At 39.7% G+C, this 26,684-nt stretch overlaps 1 protein-coding gene across 6 annotated transcripts in view; it reads left to right on the forward strand.

Moving 5' to 3' along the window:
- Positions 1 to 8,484: 8,484 nt before the first annotated feature.
- The window catches only part of KDM4C (lysine demethylase 4C), a 243,923-nt gene continuing 225,723 nt past the window's right edge, over positions 8,485 to 26,684 (forward strand). For 3 of the 6 annotated variants that reach the window (XM_044446103.1, XM_044446104.1, XM_044446105.1), the window contains exons 1-3: positions 8,485 to 8,790; positions 20,053 to 20,107; positions 21,070 to 21,231. In XM_044446103.1, coding sequence (XP_044302038.1) covers positions 21,088 to 21,231 — 144 coding nt within the window. In that variant the 5' untranslated portion in view covers positions 8,485 to 8,790; positions 20,053 to 20,107; positions 21,070 to 21,087. The remainder of the gene's footprint in view (positions 8,791 to 20,052; positions 20,108 to 21,069; positions 21,232 to 26,684) is intronic. The other 3 variants (XM_044446102.1, XM_044446106.1, XM_044446101.1) reach the window with 2 other exon arrangements.

Below are 26,684 nucleotides of genomic sequence, written 5' to 3' on the forward strand. Positions count from 1 at the left end.
CGCGTTCGTTCCCAGTTAGCTTGTTGTAGTTAGCATGTTTCGTCTGGAAGTGCCTCTTGATATTGAATTCCTTGAAAACAGCCACAGTCTCTTGGCAAATTAGGCAGACACAGTTGTTTCGTATTTCAGTGAGAAAATACTCCAATTTCCACTTGTCCTGGAAGTGGCGACCCTCGCTGTCAACTTTCCTTTTTTTAGTTACAGTCGCCATTTTAGAAATGGGCACACAAGGCTTGTGTCACAAGGGTCATGCGGCGAGAGTGCTGACTCAGGTCTACTGCCATCTTCTGGTGAAATATAACCACCAGCCTTGAAGGAGCAGGAGGCAGCAAGGGACAGCTGCCGGAACTGCTGTGCGGTGAAGGGAAAAATGCCGGCTGGTGGGGATGAGTGACAGGCTGAGCCAGCAGGGAGAAGAGGCTGCGGGCCACTTGAAATTTGAAAACGGGCAGCAATTGGACCCCGGGCCGGACTTTGGACATGCCTGGTTTAATGCCATGACCTCCTCACGTGGGGGCGGCGGGGGGGGGGGGAGACAGAGGCATGGTCACAATGGAAAAGTGGTCACTTGGAAAAGTGTCAAGACCCGAGGCAGCTTCAGGGCTCCCTCTGCTGGCCAAGATTTGCAGGATCCTGGTGGTTGCAGGATTCTGACCGCAGTCCACTGCAGCTGGCAGGGCTCTCATGAGTTCCAGCTGGGGAGCCCTGGGGAAGAGCTACTGTATATAAGCAGCAGCTCTTCCTATCAGAAACTGCCTCTGCAGCAAAGGTCTCCTGTTGTTGGTGAAGCCCTTCCTGGTTTGTTAGACCTGGAACTCTGCTCCTGTGTCCTGCGCTCCTGTTTCCTGCTTGAGCTCCTCTTCCTACGTCTCCCGGACCCCGCCTGCACCTCTTCTCCCTGCAACTGGTCTGCCTTCCTCGGTTCTCTGACCCTTGGCTTGCTCTGGACCACACTACCCATTCTACAGACTTGGCTAGTAAATCAACTTCCAGCTTGACTTGGACTGTGTATTGAACCTATCACACCCTGCCTGCCTAGGGTCCCGGTGCCTTGCCCTGTTAGTCAGCTGCTCTTGCCCCAGACGCTGGCAAAAAGCTACTGGCATCCTTGGATCTCCTGAACCCTCACAACTGCTAACACCGGTGACAGGATCTTTGCCTTCTTTTGAGGTCACTCCAAGTGGCAGAATTGTCCTGGAAGATAGTGGGATATGACACTCTTAGGCTCTTTGTGAAGAAGGACCAGATACAAAAGGAAGAAACAGGAAGGACAGAAAGAAGAGTCTCATAGGCACAGTAGAACTAACATTAGTCCATTTACTTAAAAGGAATGCAGATACATTATTCTACTTTAAACTAATTGTCAACACAATCACTTCTATATTCTGAAGGTAGACATATGTAGAAGCAGCTGCTCTTGTAATTTACAAAAGGACAAACAAAACTAACTGAAACAATATTAAGCCTCCATCTGACCATTTCTGGAGAAGGCTCTACAGAAAACTTTGTTTCAGCAAACTTTGTTTCAAGCTATTGATACTGTCAGTTCAATAAAAGTTACCAACTTGTCCTGTAAGTGTATCTTTTCACTGAGGCAAGTATAAGAGTTTTTCCATGTAGGCCGAGGTGGCCAATCCTGCCTAATCTTTGAAGCTAAGCGGGGCAGGCTGGGTTGAAATCTGGATGGGTAACTTTGGTCCTGCATTGAGCAGGGGACTGGACCTGATGGCCTGGTAGGCCCCTTTCAGCCGTATGATTCTATGGTTCGCTATTTCAAAATCAAATGACAGATTCTGCCAAGCTCCCCAGAGCCACAAGGATTACTAGGAAAGTTTCAGGGCCATTTGGTTTAGAGGAGGAACAAAGACTGCCACCTAGCGTGCAGTAAAAAGCATGCAAAATCAGTGCGCAGCAAATGGGTAAACAAAGTGACCTGGTTCACATGATCAAATCACCCATAAGAATGTAAGAAAAACCATGCTGGATCAGATCATTGGTCCGTCCAGTCCAGCACAGCATTCATATAGCAGCAAACCAATCAAGTAAGATGGGTAAAACTCTTCCACCTGCCCAAGCTCCACAGTGACTTGTGTACACAGGCATACTGTCTCTGACAATGGGAGTAGCACAGTAGCCAACAAGACTAGTAGCCACTGATAGCTTTCTCCACCATGAATTTGTCCAATTCTCTTTTAAAGCCATACAAATTGGTGGCTTCCACTACTTCCTGTATCAATGAATTCCATAGTTTAATTATGTGTTGCATGAACTAGTGTGTGTGTATACATACATACATACATACATACATACATACATAGTGTGATCTCTCTCTCTCTCTCTTAAATTGACCACCAATCAACTTCATGGGATAAGCCCAGGTTCTAATATTATGGGGGAGAAAGAGAAAAATGTCTCCTCCAATTTCTCCACACCATTCATAATTTGAAACAGCTCTATCATGTCTCCCCTCACTCACCTTTTATCTAAATGAAACAATCCCAGTTGCTGTTCCTGTTCCTCACAGGGTCCTCCAATCTCTTCATAATTTTATTTCCCTTCTCTACAATTTTTCCAACTTGATAATGTTCTTTTTCAGGTGTGGCAACCAGAATGATACACAATATTCTAAGTGTGACTGCACCGAAGATTTGCATAGGGGGAATATGACCTTTTGGCAGTTGTATTTTCAGTTTCATTCCCAGGTATGCCTAACATGATCCTAACTCTTACCCTAACCCTTTTTCACAGCAGGTCATCATTTTCATCAAGTTGTCCACTGCAGTCCCAAGAACCCTTTCTTGAACTGTCACTGCTACCTCAGATGCACTGAGCCTATACTTGAAGTTAGAATGCTGGTTCCCACCTGCTTGTCTGAATCTTTCTGGGTTGTTTTGTGGTGTGCAAACCCAGAAACTCTGGACTGTTCATTGTCATTTAGGGTTGTTAATTGAAAGCAAATGGCAAGCAGATGGGAGGGAACATGCTTGCTTGTTCTAGTGAACTTCCACCAATTCCTAGGAACTGGCCGTAACAGTGAGTTGCTCAGCCATGCAAACTAATAGCAGAATTGGTTCAGTCCATTTAGAATGTACAACACCGTTATTTCAGTTATCCTAGAACTGTGTTTTTCCTGTGGTGAGATTGCTTATTTTGTGGTTAGGAAATTAAATTTTTGCAGCAGATTGAACAAAATGTACATGATTCATGATTAACGTAAAAGCTGCTAGGAGAGAAGAGTTTCCAAGGAACTTCACAATGTCTATGAAAAAATCTATAGCTTTACAAAAAACTAAACAGCCGCTAAACATTTATTTCTTTTAATGTTATACTTCCTTAACAGTCTTCTTAAAGCCTTAGGTAGGAATTAAGCTCATTTTAGAAACAACATATTTTGTTATATGATGGTTATTTTAATGCATGTCTGAGTAAAGGCGGAGCAACAGATACAGTATAAATAATACCACCTAAAGGAAAAGAACACTTGGACTTCCACATCAAGATATATTTAAGAGTACAGTTCTTGACACGTCTGCTCAGAATCATATCTTAATGCATTTAATAAGGTTTTACATGCTGTCAAGTTGTCTCCAACTTACGGCGATCCTATGAACGCCCTCTAAAATATCCTGTCCTTGACAGCTCAGCTCAGCTCAGCTCTTAGAAACTCAGCACTATGGCTTTCTTTCATAGCAGACTTCCCCAACCTTGTGCCTTCCAGATGCATTTGGGCTGCCACACCCAGTCAATGGCCCTGCTGGATGGGATTTCTGAGATCTGTAGTCCAAATGCCAAAATTAATTGATAGTTCAATACTAAGCCCTAAACGGCTTGGGTCCTGGTTACCTGAACGAGCGCTTACGTCCGTATATGCCCGACCGCCCTTTGAGATCTGCGGGAGAGTCCCTTCTCCGGGAACCCTCCATGAAAGAAATTAGGAGAGTAAGTACTCGGAGGAGGGCTTTCTCTGAGGTGGCGCCCAACCTATGGAATTCACTCCCCAAAGAGGTCCGCCTGGCACCGTCGTTACTGGTTTTTCGGCGCCAGGTAAAGACCTTTTTATTTAAACATCATTTTAATTGTTAAAACATATGATCTGGCCAGGGCAACTTCTTCTTCCTTCTCTTTTCTCCCCCTGTATTATTTATTTACTTATTTTATACTGATAATTTTAATTTTATATTATTATGTTTGTAACTCAATGTATTTTTTGTATTTTTGTATTTAATGGTAATTTATTATGTTCTATTGTATTTCAATGTATTTTATTGTGTTCTAAGCCGCCCCGAGGCTTCGGCAAGGGGCGGCATAGAAATGTAATAATAATAATAATAATAATAATAATAATAATAATAATAATAATAATAATACTATGGATCATAATCCTCCTCTGCCATCACTTGGTCACTATCCTCCTCCTCCACATCCTTCATAGTCTCCTTTCAGCCCAAGACTTTTTCTCCAGTGAGTATGTCCTTCTCATGATATGCCTGAAGTACAGTTTATCAGCTTCAGTTTCACGATTTTTGTTTCCAGGGAAAATTCTGGCCTGATTTAACTGAGGCCCAACTTGTTCATCTTTCTGTCAGTCCAGGGTAGTTGTAAAGCTCCTTCCAGCACCATGCACTGAACATATCAATCTTTTTCCTGTCGGTTTTCTTCATTGTTCAGCTTTCACACTCATACATTGTTACCTGAAGTACAATAATTTGGATGATCTTGATCTTGGTTTCCAGTAAAACATCCTCACTCTTCTAGCTGCCCTTCCAAGTCTCAGTCTTCTTCTATTATCTTGGGTGCAATCTTCCTTTTAACAGATGCTTGAGCCAAGGCATGCAAAATCTTTCACAGTTTCAGTTTCATCACTGCTGACATTAAAGTTGTGTAATCCTTCTGTAGCCATAATTTTTGTTTCCTTAATGGTCAGCTGCAGTTCTGCTTTTGCATTTTCTTCTTTCATTTTCACTGGGAGTCACTGGTGCTTTCTGTTGGTAATGTAATATCATATATTATAATATATATCTTAAATTACTGATTATCTTCCACTAATTTTCATTCCTTTAATTTTAATCCAACTTTCCTTATATATTCTGTGTGCAAATACACCCTTGTCTGACCCCCCTTTGGCTACAGGACAGCATTCTTTTTCTGTTCTAACAGTAGCTTGTTGTCCCTGACAGAGGTTATGCATTAGGAAAATCAAGAGGCACACTCATTTCTTTCCTAACTATCCATAGTTTCTCACAATCTACACAAAGGCTTTGCTATATCATATAAAGCATGGATTGATTTTCTGAAATTGTTTGCTGTGCTCCAGTAGCCAATGTATGTTTGCGTTATGATGTCAAACATCGTTTCCTTTTGGAATCCAGCTTGAACTTCAGGCATTTCCTTCCTTATCTAGGGTAAAATTCCTCACTGCAACACCTTGAGCATCACTTTGCTTGGATGAGAAATTACTGCAAAGGTCCTGTGGTTGCCACACTCCTTAGCATCTTCTTTCTTGGGGACAGGAATTTATGTGGAATGTTTCCATTCTGTGGGCCACTGCTTTAGTCCTCCCAGCTGCTTTCAGAGCAGTGTTCACTTTCAAATACTGCAGGTTCTTCCTCATAAGATTCAGCTTCCAATGAATCTGCCATCCTTTTATCTTTTCATCCATATATTTTTTTACACTTTCTCTTTATTTGGTCCTGCTCAGATAGCATGTTCTTCTGTTAGTCCGTCAGCATTCCAGATCTAGGCTTGACTTTCCTTTTGAGTCTTGGGATTTTCTGGGAGAGGTCTCTTGTGTTTCCTTTTCTTTCTCTTCTATTTCTATAGCTGTAACAATTGATATCTAAAGGAAAGTTTAGTTCAGTTAAATGCAAACATTTGGGGCTTACACAGAGTACAAACATAGCATGCTACAGTCTGGATTTACATGTATGCTATAGTTCACAAATCAGATCAGACTCTGAAGGCACAATCCTATGCATGTTAAGACCATAAAAGTTCCCTACAATTCGCAGTGCACTCCATCTAGGAATACTGGCTGAAGTAATGCTAAGAGCTGTAGGACTTCCTAATTAGCTGCAGGACAGCTAATTAGATTTACTATCTAAACATGCACAGGATTGCATCCTAATAATGTATACTTAAACTGCATTGCCGGGCACAGCTAGTTTTTCTAAGGCACTGAGACATGACTGCTACACACAGAGAATGAGTGGTAATCTGACTGCATTCCAAAGTCCAACCAGTCTTTGCTGTCTCTTCACTGCCATCTGGTGTTTTAACAGAAGTTAGGAAAAGATTAAAATAAAAGAACAACTTGTCTTTCCAAAAACATTATCAGTGTGCAATGACAGGTTCAGTAATAAAACCAATTGGCATGGCTCTATCACAGAAAGATTGGTAGTGTAAATCACAAGTTTGAGCTGCAGTAAACATATCAGATGAAAACTCCCTCTTACCAAGCATTAGGAATGAATGCATTCCCTTGTGCAAGTGGAAAGTACTTTTCACTTTAGGCACACCCCTGCCTTCTTCTGTAGATTTCCCCCTGTCCATTCCATCTGATTCTGGAAGGTACTCTGACCCTCAGACTCAGTTTACTGAGCTTGGGACATTATAGTGGGGAGGGAGCGGGAAGGAAAACTCTTACATGTCTGGAAATTTGTTGGGACATCTTTAAATCCAAGCCTATATAGCTGCTGCAGAAACTTGATTAACTGTTTTTATTATAACTGTGAGAATTTTGTATTTAAAGTATTTATATATTGCCTTTGTGCCCCCCTCCCCCGGCTCTCAAAATAATGCACAATTTAAAACATGAATATAAAACTCTGGTTTAAATCTTGGGAGTAATTCCAATGTAAGACTGGCCATGTGGATTTTGGAATTGTGGTATGATCATTTCATACAAATTCTTTAGTTACAACAGAAGCAGAACAGGTGTGTTAACAAAAATAACAGCATATTCAACATAATCAGTTGGTTTATGCCTTTCAATATGCAATTGCCAAATGATTATGGCGACAATCCAGTCTTAGATCAAGGAGAGAAAATCAAATCCCATTTAGTTCATTGGCAGAAAATTGAAAAATTGCTTAATTTCCCCACTGAAATCCGTGGGCCTTTAAAGGCTATAACCCTATACGTATTGTTAAAGTGCATCCAACTGAACATAGTGGGGCATTTCTTTTGACTGAATGGGTAAACTACAACCCTAAGCACAAATCCTATGGGCAGCTTATGCACATCTGAGGTATGGTAAAGACCACTGAACTCATTTTGGTTACATAAACATAGAAAGTTCTGAGGATGTAACTCACTGAACTTCATGGGCCTAGCAAAATCAGACACTGGTTGAAGCTTAAAAACCACACCCTCTGTCTCATAACTTCTCCTTAAACATATAGTGAAGAGGGGGCTTTCATACTCTCACTCAAAATATGCTCAAAAATGCAGTCAACTTTATTTATTTACTTATTTCCTCCCCACTCTGGTGTTACACTTCAATTCCCACCAGACAGGGAGTTGTAGGTTAAAGCATTTGAAAGACTCCAAATTGGGGAAGGCTTCCCTAGACCAATTCTGGTGTTGAACTCAAGTTTGATGCTAGTTTCTATTATTTCTCAGTTACTGGAAGAAACTCAGCACTATTGTATATGCTAGGAATAGGCTGGTACGGGAAAAGTGGAAGAACAAACACAGGGGAAGAACTGATCACCCTGCCATAACAGCCACCCACTCTTTCTGCGGTGCAGAAACAAAGGCGGTGCTTTTTCTTTTACTTGGCAAGTTCCTTCAAAACAACGCCTGACCTTTCCATGCTCAGGCGACGCGCACTGCCTCCTTCTTACCTGGCCTTTGTCTAGACTTACCGCCGGGCTCGTGACGCTGCCGCCGAGGCTGGGCTTGCCGGACAGACCGCCAGTCTCGCACCAAGCCCCGCTTGCAGCCACAGCTCCGCTCGCCGCGCTTGGCGGGAGCATTCAGCAAGCCGATCTGCGCGTGTGGCGAAGAAGCGCGCACGCGCAAAGCCAGAAACCTCCGGGCCGCACACGCGCACGCTACCTGTCGTGAAGTCAAGTGTGTAACGCTCCGGGACAAACGGAAGCGCGGGGCGCTGCGCGGAGCCAACGCCTGAGGCCCCGACTCGATCGCATCCCCTCTGAGTGGCACGCGCCTCTCCCAACTCGCACCAGCTGGTAGAGCGTGCAGCCAAACCGAACATCGCCCAGCAACCGGCATCCCACGTGGTGACCTCATGTGACATGACAACAACAGGCCTACTCCTTCCTTTTCCCTCTTCCTCCCTCCCTCCCTCCCTCCCTCTGCACCATTCCCTCGCCCTCTCACACGCGCGCGCGCGCGCACCCGCGCACTCCAAACTTGGAACGCTCAAGTGAGTGACACCACAGCAGCGCAGGTCGCGCGAACACCTCTCTCGGTCACGTGACCCCCGGGAGGAAGCCGCTTTGCGTCACGTGACGCCATAGGGTTTCTTTTTCCCCCGAAAGCTCTCGCGGCGAGCGACGGTGGAAAGGAGGGGAAGAAGGAGTGTTTTGTGCGTGTCAGTGTGTATGTCTGTGTGTGTGTGAGAGAGAGAGGGAGGGAGGGAAGGCGAGAGAGAAGGGGGGGCGAGTAGGTGCGCGTGCGCAGCCCATAGCTGTCATCGGCGTAAGAAACAACAAGTCCCACCAAGCGAGGGGACGCAAATAGTTACAACCGCGGTCGGAAGTGCGGTGGCTCTTGACAGGCGGCGTTCTTGGCTTCGACGCATCCGACCCTCAGTCTCACGTACAGGTAAAACGGCCGAGGAAATGATCCAGTTATGGAGCGGATTTGTGGGTGGGTTCGTCAGGAGGAGGTTGTGCTGTTCCTGAGGGAGGGACGGCGTTTCGAGGTAGAGTAACAGGTGGAAGGGGCTGACGGGGCTACTGGCCTTGCCGAGTGCGTTGCTGGGGATGGAGGGCTGGCCTCCTGCGGTGGAGGGCTGGCCCCGAGGCAGCCGGGCGTCAGGATGGTAAAGGCGGCGGTGGGGGAGGAAGGCGTGTTGGTGGGGGTGTTGGGAGGTACGGGGAGAAGCCCGGCAGGAGACTGAGGAGGAGGTAGAAAGAATGGGGCAGCGAGAGCAGACGGGCGCTAGTAAGGGGTGTATTGCTGCGGGGCTGTGAGGAGGACGGGTTGGCCAGTTGGACAATGAAGGCGCTGGGCTGAGCCTGTTCCCATGAGCGAGGAGGGCTGGAGGAAGAACTAGAGCGGCTAGTGTGAAAGGCTCACTGGGACTGAGGAAATCATTCTGGACTTCTGACAAATGAAATGGTGTGGGAAGGTGGGGAGCTGGGCTGGGAGGTAGGGCTTGGCCTCTGTTTGGTCCAACTTTGTGGCCCTTTGGTAGTTGGGTGCCTCCCAAGAGTGTCTTCTGGTAGCAAGTTGGAGAATGACCATGTAAATCAATTTCGACTAAAATAAATTCCTGTGAAAGCAGTAGCACAAGAGGCTTTTTTGGTGTCCTTTTCGGAGGAACTTTATTGAGCAGAGAAAAGTCTGTTAGTTAGGAAGAAACGAAAGTAGCAGAGATTCTTCAAGATTCTTTGTATTGAGAGCTCTTCTCACTGTAACAGAGAAGAGCAAGGGAAAGCAGCTCTTAAGGCCCTAAGCTAGTTTTGCATTCGCATTTTTTAATGTTGTTTGCGGGTGTCTAGTTAGGTTTAATTCTCAAACCATGAAAGTAGTCGTGTATGGGTATTGCTGTCCTCTCATGGAATTTTTTTTTTTAATTAAGCTACTAATTGTTTGTGTTCCTTGTCTCTTTTGAAAGTTTTTATCTTGCAGTTCACAGCTCTCAATGAAATGCTATAATGTCCAGTGCCTGTGTTATTTCTTTTATTTGAAAGTTATAATGCACAGTTTTGGCACAAGTTTGGTGTAACTATATCTGTTATTTGACACCATAGATACTAATATTATAGTATATGCTTTTATGGATTGGAGTCTACTTATATGCATTTTTTCAGTTGATGGTTATGTAGTGATAATTTCTACAGTAAATAAAGTTAATTTTGTGTTATCAGAATCTGACTTATTGGGATTATTTTCTGGTAAAAATCTATATAATTGAAGCTGTAGTCATGACCTCAGTAACACAGTGGCTAAACACTGAGACTCCAATTAATATATTTAGTTTATACATATTCCTGAATTATACCCCAATTATTAATACATTGTGGGAAGTAAGCTACTTATAACATTCAAATTAGTGTAGTTTCTTTAGGTTTATTATGTAGAATGCTTTCCCATATAATAAAATTAGTATTTTTACTATGTATCAAAACAAACAAATTAAACCTAAGCAATACTATTTTTATATAAATGTTGAGCAAGCTTTGATCTCCAAATCTTTTAAACTGGCAAGATGACACAAAGTCTGGAGCGGGGTGTAGTTGGAGCAAAAGAGAACCTGAAAATGTAAACTTAAAAATCAATGGAACTGAGCCTAACCCATTTAAGTATGTGTACCTTTCTCCACTGCCAGAAATATGGAATTGGGAAATGTATGATACTTGCACCAAGCATAAGTTTAGTATTACACAGACAAGGTCCTTCTCTGACTTAGGCTGTAATTCAAGTCATTCCTTCCTTCCTTGCCTCCTTGCTATCCACACATCTACCACTAAACTCCTTCTTTTGTTCCCAATTACCTTTTTTCTGGCAGCACTTGAATAAAGGGATGTTTCCTTCCCCCTTACCTTCTCTGATGCCTGGCCTACTGATAGGATTACATGTCAGATACCAGGAACAGTTGAAAATATGTTTTCCCCATGCTTCTGGAGTAGAGAGCCTTCTGACTATGGGATGGCATACAAATGCAATAAATAAATAAATAAAAAATTCATAGTAGGGTTGGAAGGGGTGAAGAAGGCCATTGGATCCAACCCCCTGCTGGTCCAGGATGCCAGTCATACCATCACACTCAGCTAACTGTCCAGGTTCTTCTTGAATGCCTCTAGAGTGGAAGAGTACACAACTTCTCTTGGCATCTGGTTACACTGTCATATTGTTTTGACAGTAAGGAAATTTTCCTAGTGTCTAGCATGTACTCGGGGCACTCTAGTTTAATTTCATTCTTCCATGTCCTGCAGTCTGGGATGAGTGAGAAGAGGTCTTTTCCTCCTCCTTTGTGACAGCCTTTGAGGTACTTGAGTGTTATCATGTCCTTTTCTAGTCTTTTCTTGAGGCTGAACAGGCCCAGTTCTTTCAGCATAAGACTTAGTTTCTAGGCCCTGTATCATTTTTGCTGTCTTCTCTGAACTCTTTCCAGATTTTCAGCATCTTTTTAAAACCTGGGTGCCCAAAACAATATTTCAGGTGAGGTCTGAATAGTGCAGAGTAGAGGGGGATGAGTGCCCCCCCCCCCCCGCAAAGTGATACTTCTATTTATGCATCTCAAAATACTGTTTGACTTTTTTGTGGCTGTATCACATTGCTGGATCATATTTACATTGACATATTTTAACAAGGCATTGACCAAAAAGTATAACAAATACTAAAGATAGTTTCTTTTTGAGTGGGCTTTTAATGTTTTATGTATGTAACACAGTGGTGTCTGTCAGTGTGAGTATTGTTACTGCTTTTAAAGTTCCAGTTCTTTTGACTTTCCTAATTTAAACATTTTATCAAACTAAGCCAGTAATTTCTTGAAGAAGATATTAAATGTTTAAAGTCAAACTTTTAAAATTCTTTGAGATCCTGAAGGTTTTGAAATTTGGCATTGGGATAAATCAGATGTCAAATAAATGCCTGTTTCTTACACTCTGTCTCTCTTTTTGTACTTTCTAGATTTAGTTAGGAGAAAGCCCCATGTATACATCACAAATGGGAACTTTAATATATATATATATATATATATATATATATATATAATGTTTTTGTACTTGGATGGGTTTTTAGCATTTCTAAAGCTGCCATATTTTTATCTGAGCAGTGCAGTTATGCATGTGTGTTACAACAGATATAACTGGATACAAACAAGAAATTTAAGCTTTTTAAAACATTATTTAAAGCATACTTCCAGTAAGTATCATAGAACTTTTGTCAGAAGCTTTGTATATTCTATTCCATGTCTGAGAGATGTATTTTATTAGAGAGTGGCAAGTTCTGCATTATCAAAAAAGAAGAAATACATGACCCAAACAAATGTTACTTATATGAATATGTACACATTTAGAAATTATTCTAATTGAAATGAGTCCTATATCTCACCATACTGTGGGAGGCTGTCACCAGGTGACCTATGTGCCTCCTCAGTCTGCTGTGAAGGTGCCAACTCATCTCATTTCCTGTGGTTCTTTAAGGTTTAAATGGATGGGCAGGTCAGTCTCTCAAATAATGGACTGTCTTCTGCAAGCTTTTCTAATAGAGAACTGTTGTCTCTAAAATAGGACATGAACTTTTACAAGATAATAAAAGCTGCTGACGTAACAAAGGAAATGCTTGCAAGCTACCTCTGGGGCATTAGCTATGCTGCGCAGGGACTGAATAAGGATTCTTTCCCTCTAATTCAGGTATATAGGCAACAGAAGAGCTTTTAGCCATAGTAAATTAAAGGAGCTAACACTGATAAAATACTAGAAAATTCTTCAAGCATAAGTTCATTCAAAGCTACTTTTAGGCATCTCTTCTTCCTGAACATGTATTGTTAACAAGTAGTGGGGAAGTTCCATACCCTTGTACCATCTTCAGGCTTGCAACAATAGCTGCCCAGGAAATGCTCTATATGAAAGACTGCCTTTCAAGTTTCATGTGGGACAGCTGTGGTGGAGTGATGGCCTCTGTTATGTGTTCAGGATTATTTACACACCCAAGCCTTTTCTCTCAGCAGAACCAAGAATCTCTTCTTGCTCTAGCTCAATATTACTATCAAAAACATGTTAACTATAATTTTAATAGCATAATCCATAACCCAAGCTATATACTGCTTGCATTATTATAAATGTTGATGCTGTATCTGTTTTTGTAGACGCCCAAACATCAGACTGCCAGGGTATCTTATATTTAGGCTTTGGTAGCCCCAACTGTCAAAGCTCTATAGATATGAGCCCCTTTAAGGAGTGGTCAGATGATGAGCGAACATACCTTGTGTCTGTGTATCTCTCTGTGTATATAGCTTGCATCAAAATGTGTGTTCTCCATCCATGTTAGAATGAATTCACCTTTCTTTCCCCCTTTCATCCGGGCAGACCTGGTCATATAGGAATATTGGAGGGTTCCAATTAATAAGCATCTATAATTTTTGCTGAAGAATGCAGGTTTTTGATGTATGAACTTTGTTAACTGAAATGCATGAAGCTTTTTACTGGATTTTGTCCAGTAATAACTTTCTTTTCTATTTTGTACAGATATTCTTTTAGCTTTTTAAATTGGTTTTGATCTATCCCATTGACAGTACAGCTAAGTGAAACCTCATCTTATAGCCCGGTTTTTGTTAATCATATGTCTATTACACCTTAATAGGCACCAGCGCATGTTTAGAGTATGCTAAATGCTTGAGTACAATATATCTGCAGGTGAACCAATGTGCTGGTGCATACTATTTGATCATTCTTGCTTAGCCCCTACATGCCCAGGAGTCTCTGTTTGTTGTCTGTGGTTTCCTCAGGATGATGTACAAACAGAATTCTGGCTTGTTCCTCTTCTAACAATCCAGAGTCATGGGCAGGGTTAGTTCTTGGCATATTGTTAGGCAGGCAAGAAGCCATAGTTTACAGTTTGGATACCACATTGAATAAAGCATGGCTGGAAGGTCCCAGGTTTGTTTAGCTGCTCCTGCTGGCAGGTGGAGCCAAATAGGAGTGACTATATGGTGTATTCTGGCATTTTGGCTTTCTCACAATAAGAATTTTGGCTTGTTATGGAGCCCAAAACCAGGTGTGCGCACGCTCTCTCTCTCCTTTGAAAATGAAACCTAGCATGTTACATTTAATAGCTCAATAGATCTGATTGTTTCAAAGGTTTTGTGCTCAACAAAGGTCCTCTTGGCTCCTCTTGTTTAGAAGAAAATCACATCTGGCATAATATAATTTGGACACGTGAGATTTGGTTAACTGTGGCTGAGTCTGGAGGCCTTTTTTCTTTGTTATGTTTTGGAATAGCAGTGTAACATTATAGTCTGCTTTGTTGAGATTGAGACTAGAGCATGTAATTAAATATGTAATATGGCATATGCTTTGTTCTGTAAACTTAGGTGACTATGTTTCATTGGCTAAACATTTATAGTGGAAGACATGTGGCTCACTGTTCTTATGTTCCTTTCTTGACAGTTCTTCTCTAATTGGGAAGAGTTGAACTGATGGCAAAATTACATGCAAAATGAGAAATGAACATGTCAAACAAGAAATTTCCTGGTAACCCAAATCACAATACAGAAGAGAGTCTAATGCTTCCATTAATTATATGAGCCTTAGTAGGTACTAGAAACCAAACAATGGACAAACTAATCAGATGAATGTCATTCTGAGTTTGGTAGACTGCTTAATTTTCTGACTGCTTTTAGAACCTTGGAGTGCAGGGTTAAAATTCTGGTGCTTATTTAATACCACCAAGGTGCATTTTTTGGTTTGTTTTTGTACAAAAATATCCAACACTGCAGCTCCAGTTGTGCTGTTGATGTAGCACTAGAGTGAGTGACCTCTTGCACAGTGCCAACAATGTATGTTGCTAGCATACACTACTGATGTTGCTTTTGAGGTCTCTGACACTACTAGTGTACCGGTGGTGTTAGCAGAGCATCAGAGTTGAATATTTCCTCATGGATCTATAGATGTGAGTGGCTTGTGTTGAATTGGTTAGTTAAGAGTCTGATGATAGTAACTGAGGCACATGAACAAACATCTTGCATAGTTACTGAAGTTTAAGATCCTTTTCCAGCTTTTACAGTCTTTCAAGCTCCAACAGCAAACACAGTCAGGCCTTCAGTATTCTGTTAAAGCAGTCTGGTGTCTCAGTTTGGCACAAAAGTCAAATTCACTTTGACTTTTCCACATTTTGTTTTGTTGTAACCTGGTACTGAAATGAACTGAACTGGCATCATTACTATTTGATGTACTTAAGATACTCAAACACTGTGAAGGTACAGCACAATTTTCTTGTAAACAAAAGAGAAATTAACACAACATTTAACGTTCTTGTTTACACACTTTTCAAATTATGCTACATTTGAATTTGAAACTGACTGGTTGCTTGCATGAGTATTCACCCTGTTTGCTGTGACATGCCTAAATAAGGTCTGGTGCAACCCACTGCCTCCAGAAGTCACATATTGTAGTTGAATAGAGTCTGCCTGTATGCAATTCCAGTTCCAAATTTTTTCAGATTAAATATACCTGCTTTCTGGGAGGTCACAGAGTTTGTTGGCGAGCACATCTAAACAAATATATATGACCAAGGGGCTAACGCCAACCTCTTTGAGATAAAGTACATAATCACCAAGCACAAAGTGTGGTTGGGTTATTTAACAAATCCAAAACTATGAACATCTGCTGGAGCCCTGTTACATATGTTATTACACAATGGGAGAGAATATGTTTTGTAAGCCGCCTCAAGGCTCTTTGCGAATGGGGCGGCATAGAAATGTTTTAAATAAATAAATAAATAAGGCTCAATAACAACTCTGCCTGGAGAAGGTCATGCAGCAAACCTCAGTGACTGGGCAAGGAGGCCACGAGCCAGAGAAACAACCGAGAGGACAATGGTAACTCTGAAGAAGATGAAGAGTGCAGTGGAAGAAACTTGTCCATAGTGCAGCTGTCACTTGGATGCTTCACAGAGTTGGACTTTATGGAAGCATGGTGAAAAGAGAGCCATAGCTGAAACCTGTATTAAAGTCTGTTTGGAGTTTGCAAAAAGGCTTGCTGGAGTCCCAGCAAATATGTGTGAAAAGGGTTCGTGGACTTTTGGCCTTGCTGCAAAATGCTGTAACTGGCACAGTACTCAGTGACCTGAGAATATCATCTCTGTGGTGAAGCATGGTGGCAGCAGCAGCATCAGCATCTTGTGGGGATGCTTTTCCTTGGCAAGATCTGAGAAACTGGTCAGGATTAAGTGCAATGGTTTGAGCCAACTACTGGGCAATTCTAGAGCAAAACTTGTTTCAGTCTTCAAGAAATATGGGACCGAGGTGGAGGCTTACTTTGCATCAGGACCATGATGCTGAACATGTAGGCAAAGTGGTTTGAAAAGAGCATGAATGTCTGCAAATGGTCTCATCAAAGCCCTCTGTCCTTTTGAGAATTTGTGGCAAGACTTGAAAGTTGCTGTTTACCAATGGTGCTCCTTTAGCCTGTCAGGAAAATTGGGCAAACAGTGTAGGATCCAGATAAGCAAAGCTGATAGAGACTTATTCAAGAAGATGCATTGCTGTGATTTGCAACCTAAGGTGGTTCTTTCATGTAATGACTTGGGGGTGAATACTTACGTGACCAACAAATGCCAGTTTGTTTTTCTTTACTGAATATTTCTGCTCAAAAATATTTTCATCTTCACAGTATTGAGAATCTTGTGTGCATCATGTAGTGAGTTAAATGCTTTTCAGTTCTAGATTGTAACACAACAATACATGAAAAAGTGAAAGGAAGGTGAATGCTTCTACAAGGCATTGTAGACTGGCTTTTAGAATAAAATTCATATGCAAGAATGAAGAGAATTTCTCAAAAAGATGTAGTAAACTTAAAGAACATCTCTAACAATATGGATATCCTAGTCACAGGATTGACAAAAATATCAAATGAGTATTAGTAATATCCAGAGATGCCTTTCTTTATGAAGCAAAGTCTAACTCTTATAAAGAAAATTGTATTCCATTTGTCGTGACCTACTAACCTAATTAACAAGCAGGTAATGAAATATAGTTTTCCTATTATAGTCCATTCTGCTTTTAAACAGAAGCCATTAATTCTTCACTGTGCATTGCATTCAGAAAAACACTCATTGTTGCTTAAGTGCTAATTTAAGATATTCCGACCAAATATCAATAACACCAAATTTTTATATAAATCAGTGCATTACATTACCTGTGGTTACTTCTGAGAAGCCACTTTTTGTAGGTGCATGATCACTAACAGAACTTACTGCATTCAACAATCAGCTACATAAACTTTCATTAACATGGTTTATTTAACTGCATGTAAGGAAGCGGGTATTATATGTAATATGTAAGAAAAACTACACTGGAGATCAGAACAAGACTGCTATTTGCTATTCACAAATCTCTCTTTTTGTTTGTTTTGTTTAGTCGCAAAGTTGTGTCAGACCGATCACGACCCCATGGACAACATTCCTCCAGGCTCTCCTGTCCTCCACCATTCCTCAGAGTCCACCCAAGCCCACACCCACTGCCCCAGTGACTCCATCTAGCCCCCTCATCCTCTGCCGTCTCCTTCTCCTTTTGCTGTCAATCATTCCTAGCATCAGGGTCTTCTCCAGTGAGTTGTTCCTTCTCATTTCCTTCTCAAATACTCATGACCAAAGTATTTGAGTTTCATCTTCAGTATCTAGCCTTCTAAAGAGCAGTCAGGGTTGATTTCCTTTAAGATTGACTGGTATTTTCTCTTTGCGGTCCACAGGACTCTAAGGAATCTTCTCTAGCACCAAAATTCAAAGGCCTCAACTCGTCAGCACTCAGCCTTCCTTATGGTCCAACTTTCACAGCCATACATTGCAACTGGGAAAACCATAGGTTTGACTATATGAACTTTTGTCGGCAGGGTGATGTCTCTGTTTTTTAGTATGCTGTCTAGATTTGCTATAGCTTTCCTCCCCAAGAGCAAAGGTTTTTTAATTTCTTGGCTGCAGTCCCCATCTGCAGTGATCTTGGAGCCCAAGAAAATAAAATCTGTCACTACCTCCATTTCTTCCCCATCTCATTGCCAAGAAGTGATAGGACTGGATGCCATGATCTTAGTTTTCTTGTTGTTGAGTTTCAGGCCAACTTTTGTGCTCTCCTCCTTCACCCACATCAAGAGGCTCTTTAGTTTCTCTTCACTTTCTGCCATGAGAGTGGTATCATCTGCATATCTGAGGTTATTTCTCCTGGCAATCTTAATTCTGACTTGTGATTCATCTAGCCCAGCCTTTCGTATGATGTGCTTTACAAATCTTTAATTCTTACCAAAGAAAACTAGAGTGGCCTGTTTAAAGACATTTGAACTTACCTCAGTGCAGAGTCTCTCAGTTTCACAATTGCTGATAGCTGAAGAAACAAAAGGACAGTGACATGTTTGACAGAAAGGAAAACTTCTGGATTATAGATTCAAAACTCTTACTCCCTATGGCCTTAACCTGGAGGACAATTCATGAGCTTTATACAGGCCATAAAGGCTCTTTTTTTTTCCTCTTAGGAATTTTCATTTCTTAACAGTCCAACTAGCCCCTCTTGGTATTTATTTAACATCATCATTGCTGATGTCATTGGAAACCAGAACACTTAGTTCAAATTATATTTTGAAAATATTAGTTTGTCTTTCATTTTTATGGGTGTTTGTGTAAACTTAATAAAATGCAAAACATGCATAATACTTCTAAACAACAAATACTCAGCAGCATAACATAACTCTGGGCTCATGAACTACAATCAACAATACCTTTGTATTATTGGGATTCATTTCAGTTTATTGTCCCTTATTCAGGCCGTTACCAATCCCAGAGAAGAGTTTAGTATGCGAATTGAAGAAAAAAATAGTTGCGCATCATCAGTTTACTGTTGCCACCAAATTCCTGAACAAGCTTACTCAGTCCCCTAACTCCATCTTTTGGAATCAACGCTAATGGTATTGGTATTGAAATATTGCCCCTGCAGCCCCAAATCTTGAAAGCCTATCTAGAGGAAAACCATGGAGGAATCAAAGGCTATTAAAGGTGCAATTCTGTGCAAGTTAGAAAGGAAATAAGTCTTATAATTCCCAGCATGCTTCAGCCAAAATCATTGGCTGGAAGGATGCTGGAAGCTGTAGTGTGTAGTATTGTGCCCTGAGAAGTTGAGGAATCTTCCAGTTCTTCTCCAGGTTAGGAAGTTTCTCTTTCAATGCACACTTGCAACCAGATTGAAATTTCAGTATGTGAACTGATTGTTTGCTGGACCAAAGAATTAACTAAGTATGGAGATAGGTAATATGTGTACATGATACATTTGTCCTATTTATTTATTTAGCAAACTTATATGCTGCCCCATTCGCCTAAGCCTCGAAAGCGTCTCCAGCAAAAGACCTTGATCTGACCTTGATCTGTCTGATGTTTCCTTCCCCCTTACCTTCTCTGATGCCTGGCCTACTGATAGGATTACATGTCAGATACCAGGAACAGTTGAAAATATGTTTTCCCCATGCTTCTGGAGTAGAGAGCCTTCTGACTATGGGATGGCATACAAATGCAGGATTGATGGAGAGGGAGTACTAAGGATTAAATGGATTTTGCCTTGAAATCCGTTGATATAAGTGTAGATAGAAATGGTATTTTTCCTCTTTTTGAAAATTAGTTTCACTTTCACTATTATTGTATTGGACAGCATAGCATTGTAATATCTCAAGAAGAACTGAGGTTTAATTGTTTTATTGTAATGATTCTGCTATTATACTCAGACATACAAATATATAATGCATACATCATCATAAACGCCTTCTTGTCATTGACTAATTTCCTTAATGTAGCAGCAGCTTCTGGAGCTGCTTCAGTTCATAAAGTTTACATCTTTCGTAGTTGTTTTCTGTTGGACAATATAGAAAAAGTTAAAATTAAAAACTGCTGGTACTTTCATGTTAGAAGTCAAAATACATTTATTTATGTATACAAAATACATTTAGGTGTATTCCCAAACTGGAGCCAACATTGTAACTGTTACACTTTTGACAGGGCTCAGGTATGCTATATATGGAACAATTAATTCATTTTCACAGAACTGTACATTTATAAAACTGTTAAATTATTTTGTTACATATGTGAAAATATGAAAGTGTTATTACTTATAAATCAGCAGTAATAAAAATACTTTCTTTGTACATTTTCCTCTGTATATAGGTGGAAAGAAGCCTGTTTATTGTGTTGATGTAGACGACAGATATCAAATTAGCAGGTAAAAATTATACTTTTAATCCCTCCACAGTCTTCCCCAACCTCACACACTTGGTCAGAATTTTCTTGATATACCAAGTAAAATGTTTCTTAACTTTCCATTTTGAACAGCAAATATAAATAAAAAGCAGAATTCACATTTATTGTTCAATACTAGTGCCCTGGTATGGCTTCAATACTTTTCTAAAACGGGAGCTTGTCCTAAATAATGAATTATATGGCTTTTAATGTTTCCTTAACAAACAACATGAAACACACAGGTTCTGGGCCTATTCTTGAAGGGCTGTGTATAAACCCCTTTCCTACCATCCACCTTCCTCCATAGCATGTCAACAGATATTTGCTGGACCACTGTGTGTCAGAATAGTTGTGTACATGTTGCCTATCCTCTCTAGCTCAGAATTTGTATTTTTTCAGTGAGTGAAGGGCTGTTTAAATATGGCATATCTCACCTCCCCCATAATGCCTAGTTTGCTGAATTCTTGCACATATACACTGAAAAGGTCAGGACTGTATTATGTTGTATGGAGAGCATTTCATTTTATGAATTGGATAGCAAGATCAAGAGTCTCCATGAAAATTATGTGGAATTCTTCTGTGTGAGATTTTGTTTCCATAACAAAGAATAGAGCGAATGAAATACCATCCAAGTCAAACTTACTACCATATATAATTGAATTGAAATAATGGAGGCCAATATGGAAAATCGTGGAAGGAACAGTGACTAATCTGAAAGTATTCAGACTTCTCAGCTGTGTCTAAACCATCTTATTTCAATCTTTGTTCTTGATCTCCTCATAACTTTTTTTGTGGGGGGAGCACAACATTACTACAGGAACAGCATCTAGAGACATGCCATGGTTTGCAGTTAAATTTATCTGAATTGATATACTGCATTTTCAAGTCATTTATTTTTTCCATTTCCATATACATTCTTCTTCTTCTATGCTTGTTTACTAATAGGTGCAACACAGAGCAGCCATGGCTGCTCAGTCATTGGACCCTCCACCGAATCCAAGCTGTAAAATCATGACTTTTCGTCCTACAATGGATGAATTCAGGGAGTTTAACAAGTACTTGGCTTACATGGAATCAAAAGGTGCTCATCGTGCTGGATTGGCAAAGGTAAATACTTTAAAATACTGCTAGTATAATGCATGTTGATATTCATGTTCCTGTTAACACTATTTCATTTTTAAGTTTAGTATTTATGTTTCTTTTGTTCCTTCTTTCAAATTGTTATCTGCCAATATGCAGATATTTTGACACAATAGCTCTTTATGCATTGCTTTGTAAATACTGTTTGAAGAAATAGTGTTCTTACTATGCCAAATGGCAAAGAAAACAGCAGAAAAACTCTGTATGGATGTACATATTTTCATTTATTAAAGCTTGAAAGTGTTACAGAATGATCTAAGTAAAATTCTGCAAGTTCTGGAGGTGAAGGTGACATTCAAATACTATTCCTACAATATAGAAACTACTAATTGATATTTTCTGCAATAAAAATAATATGGCCATTGTTAAAATGTTTGTGGAAGTGATAAAATACTATTTACAAATTCTTTTTGTTGACCCTAATGGTAGTATTACTCCATGATTCATTCTATAGTTCCATCACAAATTGTGTTCAATGTAACCAACACTAAACTATAAGATTAAAATACATTATAATTAAAACATCAAAGTAGTTAAAATATATCGGCACCAACCTGTTAAAATGGACTTAGCAAACAGCTTAAAAGTCAAAAGCTTTTGTGAGTGAAATTCTACTTGCCTGCCATTAGAAAGACAAAAAAGCTTTCTCTTGGCAAAGAGTACCAGAGACTGGGAACAGCAACCCACGAGGCCCTTTCTTGCAATCTTGCTGAATCTGCCTTTGATGATGGCAAAGATAAGGGTCGCTCTTGATGCTCTTAAAAGCTGTGTATGCCCACATGAGAGAATGCAGTTATTCAATAGCCTGGTCACAAGTAGTGTAAGGCTTTATCTGTCATAACCAGTACTAACTTAGAATAAGCGTAAACGTTTACAGTTGTTTGACTTGTATATTAGCTTCTACTAGAAATAAATAAAAGCAGTATTCACTGTTGCATGGGCAGACTGACTTTTCCCCCCTACCCCAAAACCAGGAAGAACTTTCATGGGGTGCATATGAGAAAGCTACAGGAAGAGTGGTATCTGTTCCACTAATACAACAGATACTATTGCTCTGTTGGTGGACAGACTCGGTTGGATTTCAACCCTTTTTGGCCAGTCTTGCATATATCTCAGCTCTGTTGCATAGCTTGAGGCTCACAAATGTATGGAGATTTCTTCATTTGTAAGAATTCTTCTTTCTCCTAAGTGGATAAGACAGCTGTCTACACACAAAGGATTGCTTGTGCATCTTCTTGGGGGACTTTTCAGGGAAATGTTAGATTTAGAATTATACTTGATTTGCTACTTCGGTTGTATATATAATGATACATACTGGATGAACAGAGAAAAACAACTCTCTTGAGATGCTGTTTTGCACATTTGAGACTTACGTAGTGTTGTATGCAGGTGTTTTGTAGAGGAGTGCAACAGGATATGGCTAATGAGATCTCAGTGATACAGTAACAAGCAAACCAAATTGATGAAGTAATGTTGTCTGAGGCTATATTCAGGTTAAGAGTTAAGAATTATGTCTGCAGTAATTATGACATTTCATTTTATTATTCACTATAACAATAGTAAAAGAATATATCTGAATGATTTTATTCTCTATGGCAGCTAAAAGAAGTCAGTGGGCTGTGTTTGATTCATTATAACAAATACAAACTTAAGTGTGGTGTAGTAGTTAAGAGTGCAAGTCTAGGACTCAAGCAATCTGGGTTCTAGTCTCCATTCAAACATGGAGCCAACTGGGTGACATGGAGCCAACCTACCTCATGGGGGTACATACCTTGTTGAGTTAAAATGCTCAAAATGATCACAAATCAAACAAGATTTAATCTATATTGTCTCAGCTGTTTCTGTATTTTGACTTGATTGACTACTTCAGCACAGATTGATAGTAGTGGTAATTATTTATGTCCACTATTATACTGGAATCAGTAATGGAGATATTTGGATCCTGTTGTTGCAATGAAGCAATTATGGTCTTTGGTCAAATTAACTACGTTAAGATAAAAAACAGTTGTGTGCTTTAGTGCTGAATTGGTTCCTTGTAATTTTACTTGCTGTGAGTTTTGTACAGCCCTAGCCTTAAAATTAAAAAAATAAAAATAAAAACTGTGTACCTTTTCTGTTTCATAGGAAGAAGTGATGCAGAGTAATGGTATTGTTAATATTCTGGGTTGAACAATTTTTGATTATTGTTTATGGTTTTGTTTTGTTGATATTTACATGTAACTACATAAATTTGGAGAATTCTGCTTAAATAGTGCTTGTGCACTGTATGTGTGCATAAAATACAAAAATAAAGCTTTTACCTTTAAGCTTCAACAGTACATAAGTAGAGCAATTTGCAAGTGGCATGTACATAGCATCCATGCAAATGTTGAAAGTACTACTAGATTTTCAAGCCGTTGCATTATAGGAGTTGAGCATTTATCCTTCCAGTTTCCTAATATTAGTCTTTTAGTTGTCAGAAGTATGTGGAGAATCCATTTACACTGACCATGAGCTAATTCCAGGAAGATAGAGAATTTAAGATAATACGTGCAGCTGTTAATGTTAGAGTGTTCCAATACAAAATGTTTCTGTAGTATATATATATTTTTCTTTTGGAGAGACAACTATTGGACATTGTCAAAGCATATGAAGAGAATTTAAGATAACACGCACAGCAGTTAATGTTAGAGTGTTCCAGTACAAAATGTTTCTGTAGTATATATTTTTTTCTTTTGTAGAGACAACTATTGGACGTTGTCAAAGCATGTGATTAAATGGAGCAGTAGCTTTGTTGCACCTCCAGCAATTACCTGATTTAGGCAAACCTTTATTAAAGAGATCTTGTGGCATCCAATAAATGTGGAATGAAAGTTTTTGTTGAATGAGACATAACCTAAGGTCCAATGGCTCTTCAGATGTAGACACTAAAGCAGCAATCTGGTGGCTAGGGCAAAACAGGAGAGTTAAGTCTCTGTTCTCTTCTTGCTTAATGTGCTGTAGATCTTACTTAGCCAACAGTAATAAGTATTTGTAAACATGGATTATTGGTTATCTGCTCGATCTTTATAAGTACTTCCAGTAGCAAAGGAGACTTTGAAATGGTAAAAGTGGCAGAGCCAAACCTTGATTCTAACAAATGTTGTAATTACAAATATCGCTATTCTGCCATAGCAAGCAAATGTTTCTGGCACACACAACCTGAAATTACAATGATCCATAAGATAGAAATCTATTTACCTATCCAAGTCTACACTGAAAATAGTTTCTTACTAATTTTTAAACCCGGATTTCACCATGGAGTGAATTTGGCATGGTAAAATGGATTGACATGAAACCTCATACATTGCTAAAACTGTGGAAGGAGCCCTATCCACAGAAAACAAAAATGATGATTTAACATTATCAACAGCCAAATTAAAAGCCAAGAACAGCAGTTAATCAACTGCTACAAACCTGCTCAAAGAAAAACAGTTCTGACTTGACTTCAGTCTCATTTGTGTGATACAAAGCTGATGGAACAGAGTTGCTTCTTGGACATAAGAACATTTTCCTGTGATACAAGTAAAATAATCTGCAGCATAAAGTAGCATTTCAAAGGATAACATGTAGCGTGTGGTCTATTTGTTAAGCCTTTTAGTGGGCTGCCTCTGTTAGTGTAATCAGTGCTGACTATTCCATTTCTTGTAAAATGAACAGATGGACTAGGAAAGGGTTGTGCATGGACCCCCTCGAGGAATGCATTGAGAGGAACCTGGCTATCAGTATTGGCATTTTGCCATTCTAATGTGGGTGAAGCTGACTATGTAAAAGAGGGAGATTGCAGCTATGTTTAACTTCTGATCAAAAGACTTTCATTTTCTATGTATTCTAGTGATGTGTCACAGATATGTTTTATTTATTTATTTATTTATTTATTTATTTATTTATTTATTTATTAAAACATTTCTATGCCACCCCTTGCCGAAGCCTCGGAGCGGCTTACAACACAATAAAATACAATAAAATACAAAAATAACAATATAAAATTAAAATTAACAATATAAAATAAATAAAAAATATAAAAGAAGTCGCCCTGGCCAGATAAATAAGCAAATATTGTTAACAATTAAAATGACGTTTAAATAAAAATGTTTGAGAATACATGTGTATGAGCATGAGGCCAAGTATTAGATAACATGGTAGGACTGTGTTGGCATTCAAACCATGACTAGGAGGGATGTGTAAGACATGTTTAGGGCTGATGATGAGAATATAATATCAGATTCAATGGCCAGTGCTAAACTCTTGAATAAGCATGGCATTGTTTACAAGTAATGTTGCATAATAGAAATCTTCAAAATGTGAAATGCGTAACTGGAACCTTCACATTCTTGTAGGTACAACATAGGAGAAGAGACTTTTCTTATATATAGTCTGCTTTGTAATCTTATACAGTTTAACGTATCTTACACATCTCCTTTTGAGTTGCGTATTCTTCTGATGAAATTTAACAGACGTATGTATCTTAGAGGTGTCCACAGCTAGACATCTGATATCAACATACTCATATCTAGTCAAAGAGCATATAAAAGAGTCTGAGCATTACGATCTACCTAGAAAACAGATTCAAGAGGTTTTTATTTTTTGATAAAGGATAACAAGATAATCTTAGCACTAGCCTGGTGTATATGGGAAGAGATGATTCTTCAGGTAACCTGGCCCCAAGTTGCGTAAGAACTTTGCATGTTAATACCTGCACACTGAGTCAGGACTGGAAATGGATGATATCTAGTGCAGACAGGGCAGGATTGGCATACTATGTTCATATTGGCCAGCCTCTACTAACACTCGCACTGCCCTATTTGGATGAGCTGAAATTCCTGAACCTTTACTAAAGGCAGCTCCAGATATAATACATTGTAGTAATCTAGACAACAGAGCTTGGATAACTGGATAGGCTATCTTTGACTAGGTAGGATTATAGTTGGCATATTAATGTAAGGTGATAAAAGATGCTCTGTACCACTAATTCAAGGGTTTGATACTTTAGGGGTAGTACAACCCCCTGCAGAACATCACTTAGTTGGGTAGACAGAGACACCCAGGCAGTGTTTTTTTCCTTAAGTTTGCTGGCCTTCATCTAGTCCATTGTTGTGTCCAGGCACTGATTCAGATAACCACTGCCTCATCTGGACTTGATGGAAAGGAGAGATCACACCTCAGCCTCCATTTCCAGATAAACCTCCACTGCTGCTTTCATGTATATGTTCTTACTATGCCAAATGGCAAAGAAAACAGCAGAAAAACTGGATTTACACATTTTTATTTATTTATTTATTTATTAAAACATTTTTATGCCGCCCCATTCGCCGAAGCCTCGGGGCGGCTTACAACATAGATAAAACAAGTTAAAATCCATATAAAATAATCTTGATTAAAACTCACATTATAAAATAAGC

Source organism: Varanus komodoensis, unplaced genomic scaffold, assembly GCF_004798865.1.
Source record: "Varanus komodoensis strain SLA01 unplaced genomic scaffold, ASM479886v1 scaffold5, whole genome shotgun sequence".
NCBI lineage: Eukaryota > Metazoa > Chordata > Lepidosauria > Squamata > Varanidae > Varanus > Varanus komodoensis.